Source organism: Podarcis vaucheri (assembly GCF_965113315.1).
Source record: "Podarcis vaucheri genome assembly, chromosome: 15".
NCBI lineage: Eukaryota > Metazoa > Chordata > Lepidosauria > Squamata > Lacertidae > Podarcis > Podarcis vaucheri.
Genome location: NC_138753.1, coordinates 8944935 through 8957396, shown reverse-complemented (window position 1 = coordinate 8957396; position 12462 = coordinate 8944935). Strand labels below are relative to the sequence as shown.

Here is a 12462-nt window from a genome sequence, read left to right as displayed (position 1 = left end):
GAGTCTGTTTGTAAACCAAAACAGGTTGTAACCCAAGGTGCGCTTTTGCCAATGGGGCCTCCAAAAAAAAAATGTGTTCATAATCCCCCCCAAAATGCGTTGTAATCCAAAAAAAGTTTGCAAACCGGGACATGCACTTCCAGGTTTGACGTGTTTGCAATCCAAAACCTATGCAAACCAGACTGTTTGTAAACCAAGGTACCACTGTACATTACTTCTGGTAAATAAGTCATCACAGCTGCTAGAGGGCCGTGAAAAATTGTGTCCTGGGCTTTTAAGACTCGTCTACCCATTTACAATATATCTGAAACCCAAGGGGCGTATTGGTTGCCAGATGTGATTTTTTCCCAGCTCTCCTACCCCCACCAATTAAGTTTCCCCAAATTCCAAAACAATACAGTTCATAAACTCAGAAACCATAAGCCACAGCTCTGTTTGAAACAACTGATTATTCGTATTTTTAAAATGACTAATATGCCTGCAGTCGTGGCCCCAGGTGTTGAAACAGCACAGAGAAACTTGGTTTCAGTGCAAAGCGACATAAATTCACCACATAAACCCCACTGTCCTTCACACATACAAGCATTTCGACGTTCAGCCTAGACTCCTTTTAAAACAAGATTGGGGAACTGCAACATCAGAGGCGAGACCCAGTGTGGGTCTCTGGGCTGGCCCATTCTTCTTGGTCTAACACACACAGAGCTTGTATTTCTTATCACAAGAATAACTGAGATAAGAAAGGAAACATATTTCCACATGAAGGCACCCAAAAGAAACCGTGAGAATACGAAAGGAACAAACTCTCTGTGTCTCCTCTTTTCAGCAGAATTTCATTTTCTTGGTGGGGAGGAGAGACATACCCTAGAAGGTAGGCAGGCAGAAGGTGTTTGTGACAGATATGGGGGACAGAGGCCCCCTTAATTATTCCGTTTAACTGTATAGACACTAGAGGCAGAAATTTTTGTCCCATGGCTAAAACTAACATAATAAATTTCAGTGCATTTCAGCACAAGAGTAATGTAAAAAATATGCAGCAAATAGAATAATGTTTTATGGTGTAACATTTGCAAACTAAAAAAAGCTCCACAAGAAGAGTGGGTGCTACGCATATTTGCTTGTGTGATTTCCATTCCTGGCCTTCGATGAACATGCAAATTGCTGCAATTTCTGCTCCCGTCTCCATCTGCAATGGGATTTTCTGACATCACAAGGTAAGGACCAGGTAACACCCTCATTCTCCTCCACCACCGTTTCACTGTTACTTAAAATTCTCTAGAGCCTGACACTACGTAGAAAAATAAATGTGCCCTTTTATTTTGAGCACCTAATTTGCTGTCCGTCCCCCACAACCTTCAGCACAGAATGCAGGATTTTAAATTGGGGCAGTCAGAGGATCTCCAGAGCACAGTTAGGGTGTTTCTACCCAACTAAGTTCTACTCTAGGTGGATAGATACAGTATTTGTATCCGCCATTGGCCTTTGGATATTCTACTCAAGAGCAGAGCCAACGAAATGAAGGAACTCTTAGTAGCACTTAGTTTGCTGAAAATCTAAAACAAAGACAGCAAAAGGTAAGATCAGGAGCAGGGAACTTTTGGCCCCTGAGACGTTACTGAACTCCTGTTTTCCCTGGCCACTGGCCATTGTGCCTGCGGCTGTTGGGAGTTCTAGTTCTGCAACATCTGCTGGACTAAAAGCCCCCCCCCCACCTGCTAGGGTTCATCACACAACATGTCATTAGAGGCAAAGGAAGCAAAGGCAGCAGAACAAAAGAATCGTAAAAATTATCTGCCACTGGAATTTCCTCACATGCTCGGAATGAGTCATGGTTCACACTTCGCACTCAGCCCAGCCACACCACTAAACCAAGCTTTCATGCATGACGCAGTTTCTTTTTTAAACAACTATTTTAAAACAACCCATCCCTATAAAGAGCCAACCCAGACTAGACACAATGGGAGCAGGCCTAAATGTTCAAAACAAGGACGGGGGGGATGGACGACCTGTGGTGTTCCAGGGCCACAGTCACACCACAGATTTAAAGCACCATGATGCCACTTTAACAGACACGTCCCACCCACCCTGCAAAAAAAAGAGACTCAGGAAGTGCAATTTGCTCAGGGTGCTGAGACAATCTCACATTCCCTTCACAGAGCCGTTCAACGGCCAATCCCTCTTCCCAGTGGATTCAGGAAATTGCAGCAGAGTGACTGTTTGGGCCTACTGTTCTGAAGAATGCACAAGATGCAGGCAAACAGAAGGTTGTGTGAAAGGCTACCCTCCAAACCTACGGAGGTCATGTTTTTTCCACCCCCCACTCCACCGATGGCGAGAAGGTTGCCAAAAGAATGCCTCTCTTACCGAATCTAAAAAAGAGAGAGAAAAAAAAACAGAGGATTAGACTGGAGCCATAGGGATATATCAAAGATACAGTGGTACCTCGGATTAATTACTTAATTCGTTCCGGAGGTCCGTTCTTAACCTGAAACTGTTCTTAATCTGAAGCACCACTTTAGCTAATGGGGCCTCCCACTGCCACCACGCCGCAGGAGCACGATTTCTGTTCTCACCCTGAAGCAAAGTTCTTAACCCGAGGTACTATTTCTGGGTTAGCGGAGTCTGTAACATGAAGTGTATGTAACTGAGGTGTATGTAACCCGAGGTACCACTGTATATACAAAGCTGCCATATACCTTAAATGAGACACAGTATATGATAAGGGACATGGGTGGCGCTGTGGGTTAAACCACAGAGCCTAGGCCTTGCTGAACAGAAGGTCGGCAGTTTGAATCCCCGTGACGGGGTGAGCTCCCATTGCTTGGTCCCTGCTCCTGCCAATCTAGCAGTTCGAAAGCACATCAAAGTGCAAGTAGATAAATAGGTACCGCTCCGGCAGGAAGGTAAATGGCGTTTCCGTGTGCTGCTCTGGTTTGCCAGAAGCGGCTTACTCATGCTGGCCACATGACCCGGAAGCTGTACACCGGCTCCCTCGGTCAATAAACGAGATGAGCGCCGCAACCCCAGAGTCGGCCACGACTGGACCTAATGGTCAGGGGTCCCTTTACCTTTACCTTTAGTGTAGTGGTTAAAAGTATTGGACCAAGACCTGAAAGACGAGGGTTCAAATCCCTCCTCGGCCATCAGGTTCACTAGGGTGACCTAGGGCCAGTTACTGCTTCTTGGCCTAGGCTACCTCACAAGGATAAAAAAAGGTGAAGTAGATTCCTTCATAGCAGGGGGTTGGGCTAGATGACCCTTGGGGTCCCTTCCAACTCTACAACTCTATGATACTATGAAATGCAATAAAATAAAATCAGCAAGACCACTGGTCTGGTATTTCTACATTAGTGTTCTTCAGTGTTGGGTCCCTGTACATCCTTGGGATTGCAACCCACATCATCCATTGCCAACTTAGCCAAATGTCCAAACGACACCCAGCATTGAAGAACACGGCGGTGCACTTATCAGCAGAGTCTCTCCAAGTTTTTGGACAGCCCTTCTTGCAGATGCTGGAGGTGAAACCTGGGACCTTCTGCAAGCGAAGCAACCACTAGTCTATTTTGCTAGGGCTCCTCCCAAATCGTCAGAACCAAAGCAATGCAGCCCTCCTGATAACAATGCACCTTTGGGCTTCATTTGCAATATTTTTGGCATTAGTTCCAAGAAGCCAATGTGACTTGTTGACTCGCAGCGGTTCTCAACCTGTGGGACCCCAGATGTTGTTGGACTACAACTCCCATCATCCCTGAGCTCTGGCCTTGCTAGCTAGGGGTGATGGGAGTTGTAGTTCAACAACATCTGGGGACCCACAGGTTGAGAAAGGCTGGCTTAGATGTTCTTGGTTTTCTGGTTGTTGTTTTTTACAATTAAGCAGTATATAAATGTTGTTATTAAATGAACAAAAAGAAAAAAATAAATAGAAAAATTCAGTCTCTTTTTAGAGAGGTGGCCTTAGGTCAAACAACTGCAGGCCAGTGCTCAACTCAGCCTCTATTTCCTTGATTTGTAAAATGGGGATGGCAACAGCCGGTTTTCTAGTGCCGTCGCAATACAGTGGTGCCTCGCAAGACGAAAAGAATCCGTTCCGCGAGTCTCTTCGTCTTGCGGTTTTTTCGTCTTGCGAAGCAAGCCCATTAGCGGCTTAGCGGATTAGCACTATTAGCGGCTTAGCGGGCTTAGCGGATCAGCTGATAAGTGGTTTAGCGGCTTAGCGGATCAGCTGATAAGCGGCTTAGCGGATCAGCTGATAAGCAGCTTAGCGGCTTAGGATCAGCTGATAAGTGGCTTAGCGGCTTGGGGAAAAGGGGGGGGGAGGAAAAAAACCCCGCAGGAACTCACAAGACATTTTCGTCTTGCGAAGCAAGCCCATAGGAAATTCGTTTTGCGAAGCACCGCCAAAATGGAAAACCCTTTCGTCTAGCGGGTTTTCCGTCTTGCAAGGCATTCGTCTTGCGGGGCATCACTGTACTTGCAGTAAGAGGAACCAGTTTAGAACCAGTTTACTTGAAAGATATCCTCACCCCATATATATGTGTATATCCATTTGGCCAATTTTATCTGTGAAACGGGCATTTTTACAAACACCACACAATGCCTGTCTTGCACTTGCAAGGAATCTATCCTTCAATGCAACCGTACCTACACTTCGGAACTCCCTGTCCATTGATATTAAGCAGGTGCCTTCGCTGTACAGGCGGCAACCATTTTGTGTGCATCCAATTGACACATGACCACTGAAACACAAGTCCTTTTGGACCCGGGAGAGGGAGTAATGGGGGCAGCGCGGGCTTATGCACACTCTGCCGATGTGTGCGGGGCGCAGGAACAGAACCCTCACACAAAATGGTCACCACCTGTACAGTTTTCAGCACAGGCTGAACATTTTATTTAAGCAAACATACCCAGACATGGTAAATCTGGCATGTTTCCATATGTAATTCAATTCCATATTGTTTATTTTTTTAAGCTGCTGGTTTTATGTTGGGGAAATTTCATGCTTGTTTTTGACTGATAATCTTAATGTAAACGCCTTTGAGGTTTCGAATTACGAGGAAGCAGTACACAGATCCCGTCAAACAAATATATATATATATATATATATATATATATATATATATATATATATTTTAAAAGGACAGTAATTGTGCTAAAACAAACCAAGGGTTCAACTCTGTGCATGGCAGGGCCTTGTCAAAATGGCAACCCTTGCATGATAGTAAGACCACAATGCAGCGGATTGGATACTCACTTCATAGGAGGGACTTCATCGATCCTGTTGCCAAGCTGAGATTCGTGGGATTTGCTCCTCGTGAGGGTGGGGAAGTTGGGGAGCAGCTGGAAAACCTTCCGGCTGGGCGGTGGGGGAGTCCGTGGCGGCTTCCCCCTCTTGAGCTGGGGCGTCGTGGGGGGCGTGATGGTGATGCTGTGGGGAGTCCTGAGGTTCCGCCTCCCGCAGTGGGTGGGGAAAGCAAATGACTCCAAGAGGCTGTCGGCGCTGCCGGGGGGGCCTTGGTCCGAGGAGGACAGGAGCGTGGACGTGGAGACGGAGCGGGCCTGCGGGCCGTTCCCCTTCAGGGAGGTCAAGCTGCCGTGAGTCCACGTGAGTGAGGTGGGGCAGGGGGAAAGTTCGGAGGGGGGCATCAAGCTGGCTTCACGGCGTGTGTCTGGCAGATTCCACACCAGGTCGTCTTTGTACTCTCCACCTGCACATGGGCAGAAGATTGCAATTAGACGGCTTTAAGAAAAGGGATTGTATTTTTAATCTTTGTTGGAAGCCGCCCAGAGTGGCTGGGGAAGCTCAGCCAGATGGGCGGTGTACAAATAAATAATAATAATAATAATTATTATTATTATTATGGCGGGTGCCAACTAGCTGCAAGTCATGGTGGCTGATTCCTATGTCCAGGATCAGGAGATGATCAACAGCTACTGGGGAACATCAGCAAGAGAGGATTATTGCTCTTGCATCCTACTATCGGGACGCAGGTGGTGCTGTGGTTTAAACCACAGAGCCTAGGGCTTGCCGATCAGCAGGTAAGCAGTTCAAATCCCCGCCACATGGTGAGCTCCCATTGCTCGGTCCCTGCTCCTGCCAATCTATCAGTTCAAAAGCACGTCAAAGTGCAAGTAGGTACCGCTCCAGTGGGAAGGTAAACGGCATTTCCATGTGCTGCTCTGGTTCGCCAGAGGTGGCTTAGTAATGCTGGCCACATGACCCGGAAGCTGTACGCCAGCTCCCTTGGCCAATAAAGCGAGATGAGCGCCGCAACCCCACAGTCGGCCACGACCAGGCCTTATGGTCAGGGGTCCCTTTACCTTTACCTATCCTACTATCAAGGCAGAATAACTCACAAGGCGTCAGTGAAGTTAACTCTTGGTTCAAGGAAACAAAACAGCTCAGGCCTAGTGAGCACAGCAACTCTTCCCCAAAGCTCTTGCCCCAATGACGTGGTTGTGTGGACTGAAGATCCCCACCTTCCCACTGCTCTCTAAGGCTCTTCCTCAGCCAAGTCCTTCCCAAGCAATCTGAGGCTCCTTCGCCTTTTCTGTCTCTGCTCCGCACTCTTCATACCTCTGCAGGTTCTGGGAGACCGGGGGAGGGAGGGGAGCTGGTCGCAGCAGGAGGGGGAGAGCCCCTGGCTTCTTCAGCAGCCTGCTTCATCTCTGCCTCTCCCCCCCCTCTCCAGCCTCTGCTTCTCCCTCTGCCTCTGGACTGCTCTCTGCCCCAGCCTCTTCCTGCTCACTAAGTCCTGTTACCTCTCCAGTTTCTGATATATCCTCCTCCCATGCCACACAAGGACACCTGGTGCACAATTAAACCACACGGCTTCCCCCAAACAAATCCTCGAAGCAACAGTTTGTTCAGAGTGCTGGGAATTATAGCTCTGTGAGGGAGGAAAACTACAGTTCCTGGGCTTCTTGGCGAGGGTGGGGGTGGGGACTCACGCGCTTTCAAAGTGCATTGAATGTGCTTTAAATGTATGGCATGCATCTGTGCCTGGCTGGCCACTGGGATACAGGGCTAGATAGACCTCTGGTCTGATCTAGCAAGGATCTTATGATAGATCGCAATAGGCAGACCACACAGTAGCTGTCATTGCCTCTGCTGCCACCTGCTGTTGGGCTCCTTGTCTTCCACCCTACCAGTCGCTAGCAGCAAGGCTGCCTATTGCTTACAGAAATAGAGATCTACCACTGGAGGAGCCGCTAGTCTCCAGGAGCAGCCCAGGAAGCCTTCTTACCTGTGCGGGTCACTTTCCGCAAGCAGGCGAGAGCCCCGTTGAGCCGGGAGCATTCCTCAGCGCTGGCCCCGCACCTCTTCATGGTGTCTTTCACTTTCGACTCGTCCATTTCCAGTAAGGCATCGAGGGTCAACTCCTCCGGTATCCTCTGCAAGAAAGAACAGTGGTTTGTGTGCATGGATTTTATAAGCTCTGTCATTTATTTGTTCAGGAAACTTTTGCAGGAAGATGGAGTCCTGTCTCCACCCCTGCCTACCCTCCTCCTATTTGGGGAACAAATTAATCACGCTGCGTGGTTGTGACGTGCTCAGGCAGATTGCTGGGTCAAGGAACACGGTCAGGAGATTGGTCCCTGGTGTGGCTCGCTTGGTGACAAGCAACAGCTGCTTTGGCTAGAGCGTTGCCTCGTTCTGAGTGTTTGTGTGTGTGTTTTAACAAGGTCGAACAAAGGAACAACGAGAAATTTGTTTCTGACTGGACGGTCCAGTCACTCGCTCCCGGCTTTGAAAGAGTGACGAGGCAGTTGCGGGAAAAGCTGGCTGTGACTTGCGCCCAACCATCACTGTAAGCAATGACCGGCCTTTCCTGGAGTGGCATCTGTGCCAAAATATATACAAAGAACTGCCCGCCCAAGCATTGCACTTACGCGTACGCAGGTCCGGAAGCAAAAGCTCAGCATCATTTGCCACCTGAAGCAGCTGGGGCAACCAGCGTGGATGCTTAGACCTCAGCCCTTGCAAATAGGGCTGGTGCCGGAAGTAGTCATCACTGGGCAGCTGCTGAGGCCCACACCCTTGCAGGAGGGACCACCCCTCGTCCTTTCTGATGCTGCTGCCTGCGTTCACGTCCTGTCTCTGAGCATGTGCACAGCCACAAAGGTGCTAACATGGACTGGGCTCAGAGGGAGAAGGCAAACAAGTGAGTGCCTTCGAGGGTGTAAAAGAGACTCACAGACAGCTCCCTGCTTGCAACCCTGCAGCTGGCATGGTTAGCAAACAACGCTGCAAAGTGGGTGCATGGGATATTTTGGCCACTGAGGACTGCATTTTCTCATGTGCAAGCAGTAAGTAGGGCTGGAGCTAGAGGCCAGAGTGAACAGGACACCCCCTTTTATTTCTCTGCCACCCCCACCTCCGTCCCCCCCCCATCTTCCTATCCTATCCTCATGATATTATGCATCCCACAGTAAGTGAAGTCAGTATTAGTATCCCCCATATGGTGGGAGAGGGCCGAGGCTGAGAAAGAGAATGACTTGCCAAAGGGCATAACAGACATGAGATTTAAACAAGGGATGTCCTGATTCATAGCGCAAACTTTTGGCCCTTGCACCGGGGGTTAGGAACATTCGTTACTGGACTACAACTCCCATCATCCCTGGCTATTGGCCATGCTAGCAGGGGCCAATGGGAATTATAGCCCAGCCACCATTTCCCCTTCACTGCCACATATTTTTCAACAATAAACTTTGTCTTCCAAATTTTCCTCAGGGCGAAAGCGATGGGCCCAAGGTCACCTAGTGAGAATCATGGTCTGGAAGAGATTCAAACTCATCCTCCCTGGTCCTAGTTTGACCCTCTAAGGCAGCAGTTCTCAACCTGTGGGTCCCCAGATGTTGTTGGACTACAACTCCCATCATCCCTGAGCTCTGGCCTTGCTAGCTAGGGGTGATGGGAGTTGTAGTTCAACAACATCTGGGGACCCACAGGTTGAGAAAGGCTGCTCTAAGGGATGGGGAAAACCTGTTGCCCTGAACTACAACTCCCTGGCCACCATCCCTGCTAGCTGCAGCTGATGGGAGTTGTAGTATAATGACATCAGGAAGACTAGAGGTTCCCCACTCTTGCCCTATGCGATGCCAACTTCTGAAGAGACAATCTTTGGACCCCCAACACCAAGAACAGAAGACAGGAGGGAGGAAGAAGATCTGCCACATGCAAGCAAGAGGCATGCTGGGAAGAAAAGAAACAAGCGAGTTTGATAACTTAAAAAACCAGGCTGGAATCCAAGTCACGAAGCGAGAGAGTTGCTGAGTGTTCCGGAAGCTCGTTCCGACACCAGATGATATAAGGACAGAGTTAGCATGTACTTGCACGAGACAACTGCTTCTTTTAGGAATGCTTCCAATCCGTTTCCTCCTTCCTTCCCTCCCTCCTCTTTTCCCAAAACAAACATCTTAACATGAGCGCAAATGAAACTTGGGGTGGCATCACCGTCAGGCGGTGCAGACTCGAACCAGCTGACTCCAAGGGGCAGGGACCGGTTCCCCAATCCACACAGCAATAGAGCCCATAGGTCAGACATGGAGACTGTGGGAAGGCTCAACGTTGGGACGTCAAACACAACTCAGGCCTCATCTTCACCATACATGTAAAGCAATGCCGTACCACTCCAGCCATCATGGCTGTCCCCCAAGGAATCCTGGGAACTGTAGTTTACCACCCACCCCCACATATCTATAATCCCCTGACTACAGTTCCCAGGATTCTCTGGGGGAAGCCATGACAGTTAACGTGGCATAATAGGGCTTTAGATGCATGGTGCAGATGGCGCATAAGAATCCTCCTGGTTCTGGGCTCAGGTGATCCCGGAGAGCCAAAACCATGCCCCAAGGCCTGCTGCGCTGTTGCTGAGGGAAGCCATTTTCCCCACACACAATGCCTCAACACAACTCCACCCTGTCATCTTCAGATAAAAGGAGGCCTAGGAATTGAATAAATAATAACAACAACATTCAAGGGCATCATGGACACACTAAAATGGCTGTAGGTGCTGACCCTGCCCATACCAACTGGGAGTCCTGACGTTTCCTAGCCCTTGGGTCAAGGAACAACACTTAGCCAGAGGCCTATATTATTCTAACCCAGCTGAAGCGTGGTTTTAGGCCAGGGTTTCCCAAACTTGACTCCCAACCATTCCCATCATTCCTGACCACTGGTTCTGCTAGTTAGGGGTGATAGTCCAAAAACAGCTGGATACATAAGAGCAAACCAGCCGAGGCCCCATCTACACTACACATTTAAGGCAGTATCATACCACTTTAGACAGCTATGGCTCCCCCCCCCCCAGAGAATCCTGGGGAATGCTGTTTGATAAAGGTTCAGAGAGTTGTTAGGAGATCCCTATTTCCCTCACAGAACTACAATTCCTAGAGGGATTGACTGTGAAACCACTCTGGGAACTGTAGTTCCATGAGGAGAACAGGAGGCCTCCTAACTACTGAAAGTATGCGGAGGATATCGCCTGTGTAATAGCATTCAAGGCAGCCAAACAAATTGCTGAAAATGGCACACCTTGCCAAATATTGAGATGCTTAATGCTCTTTGGGACCTTTTTGCTTCCCTGGCAGCAAGCGCTGCTTCTCTGCACCATTTCCCCTTTTTTGCCTCTGTGGTCCCTCAGTGGCCCTCATTTGCCCAAACACCTGTTTCATGCAACTGGCTGCAGTGCTTTGCTTTTTTTGGACACCAAGGATGTTGCGGTGTAGTCACAATGTTGGGGGGGACGGGACCTGGAGGTTGCCAAAAACAAACAGACTAAAAGTCATTGTGGGCAAGCAAAGCCAAAGACAGGGTAGGAAGGGAAATGGCACCAAAAAGACCTGTTCTGAAACCGTCTATTTTCATCAGAATTTCCCCAAACAGAACACACTATTGAATCTCCACAAAGGTAAAGATGAAACCAAGAACAGTGACATCACAAGTGCCTTTGGGGTCCTTGTACGAGAAATGCCATCAATAGCTCGTGTACCCCTGACAGCAGGCACAATCTAGCCTGTTTATTATCATTATCAAGCTGGGCAAAGCAGCACCCTCCCTCTTTTATTCTGCCGTCTTCGCACATAATCTGGTGTCTGAATTGGGTTCCGGAACACGCTGTTAATTCTCACCAACGGGCTGGCTCACACCCAGATCCAAAAGAAAAGCTGCTATCATACAAATGGAGCGCATGCGAGCAAGTGCGGCAGGCACACGTGTGCAAGAGAGAACAGTCCTAAGGAACATTTTGTCTAAAAAAGATGCAATCTGCAGATTAGGTTTCTTTGCATTTTTACAAATGACAGAGCCGGATTCTTTTGCAGAGGCTCCTGGACGAAGGTTTGTCACCCAGCCTACATATTTTTAAGGAGTGGAGCAATGCACAAAAGGAAGCCCTGAGATACCCACCGAATCCCTGACTATCGAAACATCGACTTTTGTTAAACAAGCTAAGCATGCAGTCCTCATTATGGTGGAAAGCAACTTTTAGAATGAAGGCAGCGTCCATCAATGATGGACTAGAGTGCATTTTATCCAGGTTTCCAAGAGCAATATCTTCTTTGCTCGCCACACTCCTGTTCTCAAGTGCCGCCACAACTTTCCACATTACAAGTTTCCCATTACATCCAGGTTTGAGGGTGCCTCTGGCAAAGTACAAGTATGTGGTTTTCCTCTGCCAGCACACTCCCCAAAACCCACCTCCAATCTCCTGCTTCCACAGTTGCTATTTGCCCTCGAAGGTGCTACTTACAGTGAAACATGTGATTAATGCAACATGCCACTCGGCCCAAACTAGCAAAGAAAGGGGGTTGGGACTGATGGCAGAGATTTGTTTGTCGGAACTGAATCCTGCTGAGGCTGTCGGAAAACCTGGGGAGATCTGGCTCCGTAATAGGCCTCATTCCGGCACGTGGCAGGCTGCTTTAAGACATTCAGAGCCTCGCGGGGGGGGGGGGCGCATGGCAGGAGCAGGCACAAGGTGGAGGGATCCACAGGGCAGGATTAAAGGGCTGAAGGATACACAGAGCTTGGGGCGGCAGCGGGCAGGAATGCCTCCCCATCCGGCTCACATTCGAACTAAAGCGAGCTATTATTAGCGGGCGATCAGCTGAATGCTCCAACTTCACAATCAGTGCTGAGGCCTAGTTTATACCAAGGTGGAAAACAGGCGTCAGGAAGACTGAACAGCTTCAGGGTACAGGAGGGGGCTAGCCAGGCAAGACTCCTCTTCTCAAAAACATTCCCTGCACGCAGAAATCTAATGTATCAAGGAAAAGGGTTCTGCCTATCCACCTTCCTCCCTGATATTTGGGTTTTCTAAGTGCAGGGATTTCTTCCCTTTGTTTTTTTACTTCTCCCAAAGAATCCTGCAGTTTGTTAAGGGTGCTGGGAACTGTAGCACTGCGAGAAGTGAACTACGGTTCCCAGGATTCTCTGGGGGAAGCCATGGGTTTCAAATGTACAGT

At 48.9% G+C, this 12462-nt stretch overlaps 1 protein-coding gene across 1 annotated transcript in view; it reads right to left on the bottom strand.

The window, feature by feature from the left end:
- KSR1 (kinase suppressor of ras 1) overlaps positions 1–12462 on the bottom strand; it is a 110443-nt gene that overhangs the window by 23537 nt on the left and 74444 nt on the right. The window contains 3 exon segments of the mRNA XM_082201330.1: positions 5245–5247; positions 5250–5702; positions 7242–7389. Of these exon segments, the coding sequence (XP_082057456.1) occupies positions 5245–5247; positions 5250–5702; positions 7242–7389 (604 nt within the window).